At 45.9% G+C, this 16,971-nt stretch overlaps 1 protein-coding gene across 2 annotated transcripts in view; it reads left to right on the top strand.

The window, feature by feature from the left end:
* wdr26a (WD repeat domain 26a) overlaps positions 1-16,971 on the top strand; it is an 82,020-nt gene that overhangs the window by 34,041 nt on the left and 31,008 nt on the right. The window contains exons 7-10 of one of the 2 annotated variants that reach the window (XM_078398866.1): positions 1,688-1,747; positions 2,963-3,101; positions 4,969-5,109; positions 6,331-6,450. In XM_078398866.1, the coding sequence (XP_078254992.1) occupies positions 1,688-1,747; positions 2,963-3,101; positions 4,969-5,109; positions 6,331-6,450 (460 nt within the window). The remainder of the gene's footprint in view (positions 1-1,687; positions 1,748-2,962; positions 3,102-4,968; positions 5,110-6,330; positions 6,451-16,971) is intronic. The other variant, XM_078398865.1, reaches the window with a different exon arrangement.

Raw genomic sequence — 16,971 nt, 5'->3', positions numbered from 1 at the left:
CTGTTTGTGTGCTATTCAGTCAAAGAAAAGACTGTACATGATTACAATCAAGTCATCCACAGTTTACAGGTATAGGATAAAGGGTACAACATTCATTGCAGGATAAAGTCTGATTAAAGATAGTTCAAATGTCTCCAATGAGGTCGATGAAAGGTCAGGACCACTCCAGCTGGTGAGAAGACTGTTCAGTTGCCTGATAATACCTAAGAAGAAACTGTCCCTGAATCTGGAGGTATGCTTTTTCAAACTTCTGTAGCTTTTGCCTTCTGGTAGAAGGGAGAAGAGGGAGTAACCGGGTCAGACTGGTCCTTGATTATGCTGATGGCCTTGCTGAGGCAGCATGCAGTGTGGATGGGGTAGGGAAATTGATTTGCATGATGGTCAGAGCTACTTCCACAACTCTGCAAATTCTTGTGGTCTTGGATGGAGCCGTTCCCAAACCAGACTGTGATGCATCCTGATAAAATGCTTTCAACGACACATCTGTAGAAGTTGGTGTGGGTTGTTGGGGACATGCCAAACTTCCTAAGCCTTCTAAACAAGTAGAGGTGTTGGTGTGCTTTCTTGACCATAGCTTTGATGTGATCCAGGACAAATTGCTAGTGATATTTATTCCTAGGAATTTTAAGCTTTCGACCATCACTACTTCGGCACAAACAATGTAAACCATGTGTGTGCTGCTTCGCTTCCTGAAGTCAGGGACAATCTCCTTTGTCTTGCTCACATTAAGGAAAAGGTTGTTGTCTTAGCACCAGGTTACGGAGTTCTTAATCTCCTTTCTATACTCCGTCTCGTCATTATTTAATATCCTGCTCACTATGCTGAACACTTACACTTCATCCTCCAAGGTCTACTGATCTCCCGGTTGCTAACCACTTTAACTCCCCTTCCCATTCCTATACTGACCTTTCTGTACTGGGCCTCCTCCTTTGCCTGAGTGAGGCCACTCGCAGATTGGAGGAACATCACCTCATATTTTGCTTGGGTAGTTACAATCCAGTGATACAAATGTTGAATTCTCCAATTTTAGGTAACTTCTACAAATATTTCCTCACCCCCCCCCCCCCCCACCCTACTAAATTCCGTTAACCAGTTCCATAGTTTGCAACGATGCATCCCTCTTGGGCTCACACCATCTCTAACCTACAATTGGCCTATTAGGGAACCTTCTTGCCTAAGGTCATCTGGTGCCGGCCCTGATTTGTCCTGGTTTTTTTTTTCTCTCGCTTCCACTTCCCCTTCCCCATTGCAATCAGTCTGAAGAAGGATCCCGACCCGAAAAGTTACTTATTGATTTTCTCCAGAGATGATGCTTTACACGCTGAGTTACTGCAACATTTCATATCTAATTTTGGTATAAACTAGCATCTGCAGTCCCTTTTTATTACAACTTGTAAATTGAGTTGGGTTGGTGTTGGCAGCATAATCAGGAGTGTTTTAGGAGTATAGTAGGGGCTGAGAATGCATCCTTTTGAGGATTCAGTGCTGACGATTATCATAAAGGTTGATTTATCACCTATCCTCACTGATTGTGTCTGTTGGTCAGGAAGTCGAGGATCCAGTTGCAGAGGGGGATGCTGACTCCAAGTTCCACGAGTTTGGAGATGAGCTTGTTTGGGATAATGGTATTGAAAGCAGAGCTGTTGTCTGTGAATGGGAGTCTGACGTAGGTGTCCTTCTTATCCAGGTGTTCCAGGGATGAGTGTAGGGCCAGGGAGATGGTATCAGCCGTGGACCTGTTGTGGCGGTAAGTGAACTGCAGTGGATCAAGGCTGCTTGGTAGCCTGGATATAATGTGTGCCATAACCAGCCTCTCGAAGCACTTCATGATGATGGAGGATAAGGCCACAGGTGAGGTGCCAGAGGACTGGAGGGTGGTTAATGTTGTGCCTATATTTAAGAAGGGCTGCAATGAAAAGCATAGAAACTATAGACCCAATGAGACTAACATCTGTGATAGGCAAGTTCCTGGAGAGTATTCTGAGGGATAACATATTTATGCGTTTAGATAAACGGGGTGATTAGGGATAGTCAACATGGTTTTGTACCTGGGAGAACGTGTCTCGCAAATTTAGTTGAGTTTTTTGAAGAAGGAGGCAACAAGGTTGATAAGGGCAAAGCCGTAGATGTTGTCTATATGGACTTCAGCATGGCATTTGATAAGTTCTACATGGTAGCTGCTCTGGATGGATAAATTGCATGGGATCCGGGAGAGCTAGCCATCCTGATAGAGAATTAGCTTCATGGAAGGAAGCAGAGGGTGATGGTGGAAGGTAGTTTTTCAGACTGGAAGCCTGTGGCTAGTGGAGTGATCAGTGCTAGGCCCACTGCTGTTTGTGGTTTATATCAACAACTTGGATAAGAATGTAGAAAAAGCATGATTAACAAGTTTGCAGATGACAATAAAGTGGGTGATATCATAGATGGTTAAAATAATTAGCAAAATTACAGCAAGATCTTGATCAGTGGGACAAATGGGCTAAGGAACGGTTAATAGAGTTTAATGCAGATAAGGGGAAGGTGTTGCATTTTGGGTGGTCAAACCAGGAAAGTCACACTTGTCACAATTCCAGTCAGAAAACCACCCATCAACCACCACCCTCTGTGACCTATCACCAAGGTCCAGCCGCTCATGATTTTATATCCAGTTTGATTCCCTTTCCAGACCAACCTACCATATGACCCCTGCCCATGTAAACCATGTCTCCTGTCTTGTCTTCATCAATTTTATTTTTTACTCCTCCATAAATTCCGATTTGTGTTTCTCATTATCTTCCTTGTGCAAAACCATACTGACTGCCCCTAATCTTTCCCTGCATTTCCAAGTTAACATAAACCCATTCCATTAGAATCTTTTGTTACATAGGTAGTCCCAGATCTCTGATTGCTATTCTTACGGTGGCCTGTGCAACTTTTAAAATGAGTTTACAAATAGCCGTGCTTTTCATTTTCTTTTTTCAAGGAAGCAGTTTCCTTGCTACACACAACAGATCCTCACAGAGCACTGCAATGAAGTGTGGTTCTGCAAGTTCTCCAATGATGGCAGTAAGTTAGCAACAGGATCCAAGGACACCATAGTTATTATTTGGCAGGTTGATCCAGTAAGTACCAAGAGACCACAGGAAAACAAATCTTTCTTATTCAATTTGAGTGTTTATTGTGTTTTTCATTGTAATTTGGATCATTGTTTATGGCAGATTCCTTTCATATTCTCTCAATATATTCATATCTTTAAGGACTTGCTTTGTTCCATTGTAGAACAGAGCAATAAGAATTTTCAATAAGAGTCCATGCTGGCTTAACAAAATGATTGAGACTAAACCAATTTTTAAATTCTTCCTCTGTAGCCATGTGGGTGATGGCATATCAAACTTTCATCCAGATAGCTCTGCTTCGCCTGCACTTTCAGGCTACGAATTCTAGATCTATGCCACTTTTAAAAATAAAATAAAATTGAACTCCTTAATTTTTTCCCTGTTCCATAAATCAAAGACTCCAAGTCACTGACTTTTCTGATAAAGGAAATAATTTGTTTGTGTTCACCCTATTGTGGCCCTTTAATTTTAAACACCTCCGTTGAAGCCTCTGCTCAGGCGTTTGTTTTTTATGAAACAAATAAAAAACCTCAGCCTTGCTGATCTTGCATTGTAAATAAATCTCCATTCTTGGCATTATTTTTATAAACCTCCAATGCTACAGGTTGATAACCAGAACAGTACACAGAACTCTGACTGTATCAGTCTGTTATGCAGTAGTACCTTAATCTTCCAGCTGTTTTAATCTTTGCCTCGGCCAATAAAGATATATCCTATATTGTTTAATAATCTTATCTGCTGTCATATGTACCTGCCCTGCTGTCTTAAGGATATCTGAATATACATTTAAGGGTCCTTTATTCGACACATGGGTATCCTGTCATGTAGACGGTCATAGAAGATCATGGAGTCATAAAGCACAGAAACAGGCCCTTCGGCCCAACCTGTCCATGCTGACCAAGATGCCCCATCTACACTGGTCCCACCTCCCCACGTTTGGCCCTTCTGCCTCTAAACCTTTCCCATCAATGGACCTGTCCTTTAAATGTTGTTATAGTACCTGCCTCAACTACCTCTGACATCTTGTTCCATATATCCACCACCCCCTCAATGAAAAAGTTGCCCCTCAGGTTCCTATTAAATCTTTCCACTCTCACCTTAAACCTATGTCCTCTGGTTCGAGATTTCCTATAGCTGGGTGACCAAAACTGAAAACAATACTCTAAATGTGGCTTCATCAACATTTTGTACAACTGTAACATAGTATCCCAACTTCTATACTCAATAACCTGACTTATGAAGGCTAACTTAGCGAAAGCCTCCATGACCGCCCTTTCTGCGATGCCACTTTCAAGGAACTAAGTACCTGCACATCTAGATCCCGAAGATAGACACAAAAAAGCTGGAGTAACTTAGCGGGACAGGCAGCATCTCTTGAGAGAAGGAATAGGATCCCTCTGCTGTACAACACTCCCCAGGGCCCTGCCATTCACTGTGAAGGTCCTGCCCTGTTCCCAACATGTTACACCTCGCACTTATCTGCAGTAAACTCATTAACTATTCCTCTGCCCACTTGCCCAACTGATCAAGATCCTGCTGTATAACCATCCTTGCTATCTACAGTACCACCCACTTTAATGTCATTGTAAACTTACTAATCATGCCTTCCATATTCACGTCCAAATCATTGATATAGACCACAAAAAGCAATGGGCCCTGCACTTATCCTTAAGGCACACCACTAGATACAGGCCTCCTGTCTGAAAAACAATTTTCCACCATCACCCTCTGCTTCCTTCCATAAAGCCAATTCTGTATCCTTGTCTAGCTCTCCCCAGATCCCAGGCAATTTACCCTTCCAGAGCAGCACACCATGCTATTTTATTAATGCTTCATTAATAGGCTTGATTTTTAAAATTGTTTTCTCTGTTAGGATACTCATCAGCTTAGACTACATAAAACTTTAGACGGTCATGCTTATGGAGTATCATACTTGGCTTGGAGTCCAGATGATAATTACCTTTTGGCCTGTGGCCCTGATGACTGCTCTGAATTATGGCTTTGGAATGTGCAGGTAAGCAATGCTCAGGATGCAGTAAACATTAATGGCAGTAGTGACAATTCTTCAGTGTATTTTACACTGAATCAACCAAAGTGCCTTGTGACCATTGTGCTTAAATTATGGATAATCAAGTTCTTCAGAATTAAGAGATGTAAGTAAAGTAATCTGTTAGCCTCCTGAGGACTTTGTGTTAATAGCCTCAGTTGCAGATGTTAGTAAAACTATCCAATGGAAGTGCACTGATCTCAATAGTGCTGTTTTGTAAATCTTGTCTTTAAATTGAAGTAAGACGGCCACAACTCATCAAACAGTAATCCAATCAGTTTTAAGCTACAGAGCAAATTGTGTTGTTTCTGAAAAGACGAAAGAGGAGGACAATGTGGAAATAGGGATTTAAGAAGTTGGGATCGTTTGGACACAAAAAGTAGTTCAAATTAGCTGGACCCTTGAATGAGAAGAACAACACTGTAATAAAGATTTCAGTAAAGCAAGATAACCGTCTGATTTTTTTCATATACGTTTCAAATTCGAAAGAACCCTCTAAAAATAGATCTATCCAAGTTTATCCTACCTCTCCCGATAACTCAAGCCTGCAAGTCTAGGTGACATCTGCACCCTTTCTAACTTAATGACATCCTTCCTATACTGGGGGACCAGAACTGTGCACAGTACTCCAAGTTTGGTCTCACCATGACTTGTCCAGCTGCACGATGATGTCTGAACTTTTGTTCCCCATAAAGGTAAGCATGCCAAAAGCTTTCTTCACCACCTTGTGGTGGAATGGGTCAGCGGGTGTAAAGCAACACTCACCAAAAAGAAGACATGAGATTTGAAAATTAAATATTTGTTCTTTATTTTTGATGCAATGACATTTTGAATTTGGTGATTAGTTTATTTAGTTTAGTTTAGAGATACAGCCCGGAAACAGGCCCTTCGGCCCACCGGGACTGCACTGACCAGCGATCCCCGCATATTAACACTATCCTACACACACGAGGGACAACTGTTACATTTACCAAGCCAATTAACCTACATACATGTACATCTTTGAAGTGTGGGTGGAAACCGAAGATCTCGGAGAAAACCCACGCAGGTCACGGGGCAAACGTACAAACTCTGTGCAAACAGCACCCGTAGTCGGGATCGAAAACCCGGGTCTCTGGCGCTGCATTCGCTGTAAGGCAGCAACTCTACTGCTGCGCCACTGATGGATTACATCTTTATTCTCTCCAGACAGGAGAACTTAGGACCAAGATGAGCCAGTCCCATGAGGATAGTCTAACAAGTGTTGCTTGGAACCCAGATGGAAAACGTTTTGTGACAGGTGGTCAACGTGGGCAATTTTATCAGTGTGTGAGTTATTCATTTTCTATTTAATTTATATTTATTTTATAACTTTGTATAACCTAATCTGGGTCTAGGATATTAGTTTTGTTTTATTATTGTCATGTGTACTGAGATACAATGAAAAACTTTGTTTGGCTTGCGATCCAGGCAGATCTCACCATAGATTACGCAATCATACCATACATGAGTACACAGATAATGGAAAAAGAGAATGTAGAATATAGTGTTACAGCTACAGAGAAAATGCAGATTAAAAGACGTGCAAAGGCCGCAACAAAGTAGTTTGGAAGATTAGGAATACATCCTTAGCTATGAGAGGTCCGTTCAAAAGTCTGAAACAGCGGGGCAGATGATGTTCTTGACTCTGTGTTTTCAAGCTTTTGTATTTTCTGCCTGCTGAGAGAGGGGAGAAGAGAGTTGCCCTTGATTATGTTGGCTCCTTTCCCAAGACAACATTAAGTGATTGTGGGGTTGGGGAGATTGTTTTGAATGTACTGGGCTACGTTCACAACTCTGTACAATTCCTTGCGATCTTGTGTAGATCAGTTGCCATCTCTGGAGTCGTTTGTAGACGAAAATAGTTTGGGGCATTACTCATCCAAAATGATAGCGCCACAATTTTATACCCAACTTTTATACTCACCATTCCCCCGTGCATGGTGTGGCCCACTTTTGTTGCTTTTTTAAAAACAATTTACCTTATAAACTTTAATAAATGCGCTCCTCCTTCCCCCCCCTTGGAGGACCAGCTGGAGGACCGGCACCCATCCCGGCATGCACCGCACCTGACCTTCCTCCCACATTGCAGCGCGCAGCCAAGGTGGCGGCACAGGGTCCAACAAGATGGCCGTCGCCGCCGCTCCCTGCTGATTGCAGCCGAGCTGCAGGAGAGGCTTCATCTTCACGCCCCCAGACCCGCAGGAGAAATGGGGCTGAGATCAGTGCCTTCTCCCTGTCCACTCTCGCCCACCCACGGCAGCGGAGGATGCTCCCCGGCCGGCAACGGGTCCATGCCGTCGCCATCGTTCTACGCCGCAGATTATAGCCGAGCTGCAGGTGACGCTTCGGCTCCGCAGGAAAAACGTGGCCAACTAGAGTGCTTGCCCGTCCATGGCCAGGGGAGCGCTCCCTGCCCAGTCCACGGCCGCGGGACACTCCCCACCCGGTCTAACAAGATGGCCGCTCGCCTCTGATCAGCACTACACGCAGGGGGAACTGGCTTTCGCCGCCAACGGTCCCACAGATCGGTAGGCCCGTTTATGTTGAGAGGGGATGGGGTGGGGGGGTTTGGGGTGGGAGTAGGGGGACAGTGGAGGGGGTGGAGGGGATGGGGTGGGTGGGGGGCAGTAGGGGAGGATTGGGGGGGAGCGGTGGTGGGGGAGGGGATGGCGGAGTGGGGGTGGGGGAGGGAGGAGAGGGTGTTGCACCAATGCAAGAGAGGTTTGGGCCTAACGGGTCCACTTGGTCTATTGGGGGGTGGGGTGGGGGGCGCTGGGTGGGGGGAGGATGGGCTGGGGTGGGGGGGAAGGTGGCACTGGAGGGAGTGAGGGGAGGGGGTGTGGAGGGCGTGGGGGTGGGGAGGGAGTGGGGGTGGGAGGGAGTGGGGGTGGGGAGGGGGGAGTAGGGGTGGAGGGGAGTGTGGTTGGGGTAGGGTGGATGGAGTGGGAGAGTGGTGAGGAGGAGGAGGGGGGATAAAGGGGTTTGAGTGGGGGGGTGAGGGTTCTACACCAATACAGGAGAGGCTTTGGGTCCACGGCTCGCTCTGGCTGCAGTGCTGGCGCCACGGAGCTGAGGTGAGTGGCACCCTCTCCCCTTCCCTGTCCCCCCTCTACGAGGAATGGGTCCAACGGGTCCACTTGGTCTAGTACCTGTTAAAGTTCGTTTTCTCTAGACAGACAACAATGGAACAAAGTTCGTGGTAAAACAGTAAATTTATTATGCCAGGTGGGAGTGGGGAGGTCAGCACTGGGTGTCTTCAGACACCCACAGAGCTCACCTTGTGTCCCACCCTAGAAAACAAAGGACAAAATGGTTTAGTTATATCTTTATCTTATCAGTGAATGATGTGACCCAACTCAACATCGTGCCCATACACGGTAGGTAGTAAAGGAAATAAGATCATGTCCATATAAGGTATTAAAAAGTCATCAGTAGGTCAGCTTTTTTTAATAATAAAGCAATCTCAGCTAATTACTTTTTTTAGCAAAGCCAACTAAAGGTCAGTTTTTTTATTAAAGTATGTACTGTGCTTCCCAAGGTTAAACACAGCTCACCCCCTTTCTGCTTAGCTAAGCAATTTACAATGTGCAAAGAAAAATAAGGGGTAGGCCATTTAGAACGGAATTGAGGAAAAACTTTTTCAGTCAGAGAGTTGTAAATCTGTGGAATTCTCTGCCTCAGAAGGCAGTGGAGGCCAATTCTCTGAATGCATTCAAGAGAGAGCTCTTAAGGATAGCGGAGTCAGGAGGAGAAGGCAGGAACAGGGTACTGATTGAGAATGATCAGCCATAATCACATTGAATGGTGGTGCTGCTCGAAGGGCCGAATGGCCTACTCCTGCACCTATCGTCTATTGTCTAAGAAGCAGGCATCCATTTTGTGACCTGTTTCTTTTATAATTACTTTAACTCATTCCCTCCTTTTATCATAACATGATAACAATTAAAGTCCCCGCAAAACACAAATTGGTCGGATACACTGTATTACAAATATCAAAGCAATTATTAGTAGAAAAATCAAACCATAATGCACTATTGACCCCCAGAGACCTCCTAACCAGCTGAATGGCCACAACCTGCCTTCACCATAATAGCCATGCATCTGGCTTCCAATCTTCTTGATTTTATTGATCTCCTGAAATATGTGGGCAGCTAAGTTGGTAATATTAGAGGACTCGTCGGGAACATATGTACAACATTCCCGTCCTATTATGGCATAGGTCCCTCCTTCCTCAGCCAGAATATAATCCAGTGCCATACGATTTTGCAGGGCCACAGTGCGGAGTGTAACCATCTCAGCTGTTATGGATAAGAGCGCTGCCTGTGTATCGTCTAAGGCTTCCGCTGTGTCATTAGCCAATTTACTCATTCCCGAGGCCATAGATATTAATTCTCGGGAGGCACAAGCTGTCCTGTAGGATGGGTAGGCAATCATCCAGAATTGCTCTGATTTAGATTTGCCTCGTTTTGCCCGTAAAGGAAAGGATAACTCAGTCAGCTGAGGCACCATGGGGGACTATGTAGGCCTGATAACAACAGCCACGCCATGGCTTGGGCCTTTTCCACGATCTCATGTCACTAGGTGGCATTCCTGGTAACCAAGGGTAAGCCGACGAACCACACACCAAATAAGTCCCATTTAGAGGTCTAGGAGGATCAAACATACCCAAGGTGTTACAGGAGCTGTATCCCAGAAACACCCCGCTCCCTTTGTTATTACAATAGCAGATGGCATTAGCCTTTCTTTCTGGGTAGGAGGTAGTTAGTCTCAGCCGTGGAATTTTCTGGGCTCTAGTATTGGTTGTTTTCCATCTTGATTTGAATGGGGGAACGTACCATCCCTTAAAGACTGATTCCTGACTCTGTCCCATTTAGGAGATGGGAAGCTGCACAATCCTCAGTTCTGTTAAAAGGGATGGCCATCAAGGGTATTCCCTCTTCACTGTTATGAGGGACATGGGTGCATATCCAGCAAGCATTCGCACTACTACGACGAGCAAATTAATAGCTGGGGGATAGATATATATTATCTCCCTGGCTCCAGCCCATCCGGGCCAGTCACAGGATAACAACAGGGATCAACAGTCCCATCTTTACAGACCATACAATCCCCCGTTATCTTTTGGCTTTCCGATGCGCTTGCAGTCAGTCAGGTGTATCCAGCGTGGAAGATCTTCGACTTTCACTGCTGTAGGTGTACTCAGTAGTACTTGGCAGTGCCCGTTCTACTGTTCTACTTTCTTCCGATCCCAATTTCTTATTAGTATGTAGTCTCCTGGTTGTATGGACTCGCCGTTATGATCAGCCGGTAGTGGTCTCTGCGTCTCCAATCCTGTGAATGCAAGACTGACAAGATTTGGGTCAATTGCTGTGCGTACATAATTAACTCCTTACTAAGAGCATGTCGATGAAAACTAACTGTGCTGGAAAAAGCACTCCAAGGAGTACGTAATGGTCACCCATATATGTTCTCGGCAGGTGTTAGTTTAGCAAATACCGTGTGGAGAAATTCTCATCTCGAATTTCTCCCATTAACTTAGTCAATTTGGTCTTGACTGTCCCATTTACCATTTTGACGATACCAGAAGCCTGCAGATAGTGAACACAGTGAAATTGTTGCTTGATTTAAAAATGCTGGCATATTTCGCAGCACGGTAGCGCAGCGGTAGAGTTGCTGCTTTACAGCGAATGCAGCGCCGGAGACTCAGGTTCGATCCTGACTACGGGTGCTGCACTGTAAGGAGTTTGTACGTTCTTCCCGTGACCTGCGTGGGTTTTCTCCGAGATCTTCGGTTTCCTCCCACACTCCAAAGACGTACAGGTATGTAGGTTAATTGGCTGGGTAAATGTAAAAATTGTCCCTAGTGGGTGTAGGATAGTGTTAATGTACGGGGATCGCTGGGCGGCACGGACTTGGTGGGCCGAAAAGGCCTGTTTCCGGCTGTATATATATGATATGATATGATATTTCCTTATTAACAGTGGCTATAAAGTGAGGACCATTGTCGGAGCTGATAGTGGTTGGCAAACCAAAGTGGGGTATGATTTATTTTAGCAGCAACGTAACAATTATTGCTGCTGTGTTATTCGTAGTAGGCAAGGCTTCAATCCATCTACTAAATAAATCAACAATTACTAAACAATATTTATAACACTGTGCACGCGGCATTTCAATAAAATCTATCTATGCATTCAAAAGGGCGGGATGGCATTGGAGTGACTCCCTTTGGACCTTTTACTGCCTTACCAGGATTGCTCCGCTGGCATATCCCACACTCAGAGGCCTGCTTCTGTGCTTCTTGCTGAATTTTCGGGTGCCACCATGTTTCTTTGGTCATCCTTACCATACCCTCCTTTCCAGCATGAGTAAGGGAGTGTATGTAGGTTAACAGTACAGGTAAGAATGCATCAGGTACACAAACTTGTCCAAGAGGGGTGAGCCAGAGGCCCGTTGGGGTATCAATGGCACAGCCCTCTTGATTCCAAAGATCTTTTTGAGTGACGGAGGCTTCCCCCTGCATTAACCTAACTTCACCCATGTCTGGCAGAGCCATTCTGTTTGTCAAAACTCTTTGTTCAGAGGGGACAATATTAAGGGAGTGGGAGGCTGACACACGAGCAGTGGTGTCGGCGAGGGCATTTCCTTTAGAAACCTCATCTGAGCTTCCCATGTGAGCACTACATTTAATAATGGCTAATCGATGTGGGAGAGTTAGGGCCTGTAACAGATTGGTGACATAAAGGGAGTTTTTAATAGGAGTGCCGGAAGATGTTAAAAAGCCTCTATGCTGCCAGAGGCCTCAAAAATCGTGGGCAACGCCGAAGGCATATTAAGAATCGGTATAGATGTTAAGTGTCTTTTGTTGGCCCAGAATGCACGCCCTAGTGAGAGCATAAAGTTCTGCCTGCTGGGCGGAGAGAGCGTTTTGTAACCGGCCTTTTTCTATTATGGCCCTGTTGTCTGCAACTATCACATAGCTCGAGGCTCGGTATCCATTTTCGGGAATCAGAGCAGATCCATCCACAAACCAATTGCAGTCTGTCTGTTTGAGAGGAGTATCCTGTAGGTCCTGTCGGACTGTGGTTAATAGTTAATTTGCCAATTAAATGGTTCTTCGCGATGTTCGGGTGGTTCTGTAAGAAATGCTGAAGGATTAATGGTGGTGCAATGATGGAAGGTAAGGTACGGGTTGCTTAGGAGGGTAACTTCAGAGCGGCCGAATAGGGCTTGAGTCAAATATGGCTTGAGTCTGTCCTGCGTTAAGCAGGGCTGCAACACAATGAGTGGTGTATACTGCTGGTGCAGGGTAATATTGGAAGCTGCAGTAACAGCTGCATGTCGTCCTGGTAAAATCTGTGTGCATGGAGGGTAGCCCTGGGCAACAGCGTCTAGGCAGACCTAGAAGTAAGCAACCAGACATCGCACATCACCATGATATTGGGTAAGCATGGCTGAAGCACAATTTTGGATAATAATGACATACAGTTGGAAAGGCCAGTTGTAGAGTGGGCGGCCGCTAGGGCAGCCTTAAGTTTGGTGAATGCTTCTTCTTGCACGGTAGTTAGGGCAAACTTTCAGGGTGCATTTGCAGATGCCAGTGGGGATAGCTGCTTGGTGTATAAGGCCACGTCCGGAATCCATTGCCTGCAGAAGTTAACCAACCCTAAGAAGGCTCTCATCTGTTTTGGATTTACTGGAGCGGTGTGGGTGATGATGGGGTTCACACGGGTAGGGGTCAAAGCACGTTTTGTTGTGCTGAGAATTATCCCCAGAAACTTTACCTCGGCTTGTCCCTGGGTGACCTTCCGCTTGGGTATTGCATAGCCCCATCGATGTAATGCTTTTAGCAGTTCATCTGTGTCTGCAGCGTTCTCTGCTGGTCCTGTACTTGCAAACAAAAGGTCATCAACATACTGTATTATTGATGATCCATAGCCAAAGATAAAGGTTTCTAAACTGGGTGAATATCGTAGGCGAGTGAATGTAGCCTTGCGGTAGGCGGGTCCAGGTGTACTGTTGCCCCTCATAGGTAAAAGCAAAAGGATATTGGCTGTCCTCATGCAATGGTATTGCAAAGAAAGCATGTTGCAAGTCCACTACCGTGGCATCTGCGGGTATCTGGCTCAAGATCGTTGCCGGGTTTGGCACCAGCGAGTGCATGGGAGTGACAATCTCGTTGATAGCACGGAGATCCTGGACCAGGCGCCATTCTGTGCGTCCTGGTTTCGGGACAGGGAATATCGGAGTATTGCACTGTGATTGGCATGGGACTAAAATGCCCTGGTGCTTCAGGGAGTTTAGCAGCTGCCGTACTCCTTCCACGGCCTCCGGTTTTAGTGGGTGTTGATGTATAGCTGGTAAGCGGACAATAGACAATAGACAATAGACAATAGGTGCAGGAGTAGGCCATTCAGCCCTTCGAGCCAGCACCGCCATTCAATGCGATCATGGCTGATCACTATCAATCAGTACCCCGTTCCTGCCTTCTCCCCATACCCCCTCACTCCGCTAACCTTAAGAGCTCTATCCAGCTCTCTCTTGAAAGCATCCAACGAACTGGCCTCCACTGCCTTCTGAGGCAGAGAATTCCACACCTTCACCACCCTCTGACTGAAAAAGTTCTTCCTCATCTCCGTTCTAAATGGCCTACCCCTTATTCTCAAACTGTGGCCCCTTGTTCTGGACTCCCCCAACATTGGGAACATGTTATCTGCCTCTAATGTGTCCAATCCCCTAATTATCTTATATGTTTCAATAAGATCCCCCCTCATCCTTCTAAATTCCAGTGTATACAAGCCCAATCGCTCCAGCCTTTCAACATACGACAGTCCCGCCATTCCGGGAATTAATCTAGTGAACCTACGCTGCACGCCCTCCATAGCAAGAATATCCTTCCTCAAATTTGGAGACCAAAACTGCACACAGTACTCCAGGCTTTAAGGTCACCTGAATCGGTGCACAGGTGGTTAGTCCTACCTATTGAGGTGATGCCGACCAAATACGGTCCGTTATGTCAGTAGTGGTTGTCGGGTGATATTGTTGGATGTGTCCCTGCTGGGTATGTTGGCATGCCCAGTATTCAATTGTCCCTTGCGAGAAATGCTGGGTGTTATGGCAATCTCTTCTTGCCTGCTGTAGTATGTATACTAAGTACCCCAGCTCCTTGGCTGAGTGCCCCGTGGCCTCGAAGGTAGTGACATGGGGAGACACTAGTTCTCTCCGTTCCCATAGTCCGTCTTGTATCTCTGCCACTAACGCTGCCCCCTGTGGCCCTGTAACTTGCCCGACCAGTGTCACCTCCGCGGGGGTGTGTAGTAGCGGTTTGTAGAAATCTTCTGCAGCCTCATCACATAAAGGGTCATAAAATAAAGTCACATGTGGGTCTGGGATATCCAGATGTAAGGGGGATGGTGGGAGGTCGATCACCCACCACTGGGGAGTTGAAAAGTGTGTAATCATCATCCGGTGTATAGGTCCTGTTTGGAGGTGGATTCCTTTATTGGAACAACTGATCCCCGCTCCCAGTCCCATTAACAAATCTCTCCCTGTCAGGTTACATCCCAGATTTGTTGTTCCCGAAAAGGGTAAAGCATAGTAGACGGATTCATATGTAACCATGAGGGGTTCTGTCAGGGGATACTGGCGGGTGCAGCCGTCCAAACCGGATAGTTGGGAATTTCTATCAGACAAGAGGAACCCAATATATTCCACGAGTTCCTGATCCAGAGTTGACGAAGTTGCCCTAATATCGATCAAAAATGGAATACGGGTCTCCCGCATCTTCATATACACAATGGGATCATTCCCCGGCATGGCCGCCAGAGGGAATATGTGTTCTGTGGGTGTCTGCTTGGGTCATTGTTGGAAGGGATTATTAGTACTATATGGGGTGCGGCGTTGATCACCTCCGCGCCCATCCCATCTGTCATTCCCTCCTGTGGGGTAGTTTCGTACCCAATGTCCCAATTCCCCGCATCTATAACATTTTCCTGCACCTCTTTCGGGCGGTTGGTGTCGCATGCTCCCTCTTCCCTGGTCATCATAATTTCCCCTTGGATAATTCCGCCACTGCCCTCGCGGATTGCCCTGGCGCAACGGCATCATGCGCGGGGGGGCTGGTTCCCCCATCCCTCCTTCAATGTAATATTCATGCTTTACCTTGCGTGATGCCGAGGGTTCCCCTTCCTTTCCTGTTCCAGAATGCAAATACACCCTTCTTTGTTGACCCTCATCATTATCCACCCAATCCAAATTTGTCGTGATTAGTGACGCTACCTGAGGAGGTAGGTAGGCAATTCATCAAGATCGCACTGAATTGTGGTGATTTGCCGCCCTGATTGTACGCTTTGTCTCCCGCATAGGTATGATAAGCAGCTGTGAATTTTTCCCAAAATTCGTGGGCATTTTCCTTTGGCTGGGGTTTACATTCTAACACTTTTCCCATATCAATGGGTCTCTTTTAAGCATTTGGCAAGGCAGTCGAATATGTGTGTTAGACGGGCTGTCTCTTGTGGAATTGCTGTTTCTAAAGCCTCCCAGGTTTGGTGCTGCATTAGGTTTTTCCAGCGCGCCTCTTCGGAGGGGTCCAATAAGGATTCAGTCAGGCAGAATATGTACCTTGCTGAGGCTTTAAAAAACTGGACTGTTGATCTGATGTAATCAACAAATCCCTGCGGGTTTTAAATTCTATCTGGAGCCTTGTCCCTAATTAGGTACATCTCCTGGGGTAAGGGGCGTAGGGTGGAGGTCTGTACCCTACCTACTGACCCTCGTCCTCTATAAACATGGTCGCCATGCCAGACAAGGGATCTCCGGAGATTATTTCAGTAACTGGTCGTTTCTTAATAATCAATTGTTTACAACCTTTTCCAGCGCTTACTTTTCCTTTCTCTGATCTCCTTCCTCCATCATCTAGCCACTGGCCTTCTAATTGTAACATTTCACAGCCTTTAATTTGACCATCTTTATCATACAATCCAATCCCTTTCTTCCTTGCACTGTCCATCCAACTCCTCTGCAGCGACGCATCCCACTTTTTTCTGAGCCTCTTTTTTCCTTTCTTTAATTCTATCTTTCCACCTTTTCCCCGCCTCTCGTTTCCATATCAACAGTTTGGCTTTTTTAATAGTTTCCACATTCCAAGTTCCCCTTACTGGCCAGGCGTCATTTCCCAGTCTTTTTGTTAATGAAGCAGATAATTGTCGGTAATCTTTACATTTTTCTGGATCCAGATAACACATGTATTGTACCGGAGCTCCCCCATCGCTCTTATCCAGGGCCTGTCCCATTTTAAAGAATTTTTTCACGGATAACATCCGACCTGACCAATCTTTTTTCACTCCCATTAACACATGTGATATCTCACCTTATATCACAAAGAATTGTCTTACCTATGTTGTCTGTCTAAAGGATCTCGGCGGGAACCAGATCGACCTCAGACGAGGGAACACAGTGTTCCCAGGAACTCGTTCGGGAGCTCAGACTCAATGGATAAAAAAGTGCACTTTTTACTCCCCTTGAGGTCCCGGCCAAACTGCAGCCTCCTACTCAGTCGTTGAAGTTGGTACCAGCGAGATCCTGCCAACTATGCAAATGTTAAAGTTCATTTTCTCTAGACAGACAACAATGTTAGTGGTAAAACTGTAAATTTATTATGCCAGGTGGGAGCGGGGAGGTCTGCATTGGGTGTCTTCAGACACCCACAGAGCTCACCTCATGTCCCACTCTACAAAACCGGACAAAACGGTTTAGTTATATCTTTTATCTTATCAGTGAGTGATGTGACACAACTCACATCATGCCCATACA

The sequence above is a fragment of the Rhinoraja longicauda genome, chromosome 5 (assembly GCF_053455715.1).
Source record: "Rhinoraja longicauda isolate Sanriku21f chromosome 5, sRhiLon1.1, whole genome shotgun sequence".
In the NCBI taxonomy this organism is placed as follows: Eukaryota; Metazoa; Chordata; class Chondrichthyes; order Rajiformes; family Arhynchobatidae; genus Rhinoraja; species Rhinoraja longicauda.
This window is presented reverse-complemented; position numbering and strand designations above follow the sequence as displayed.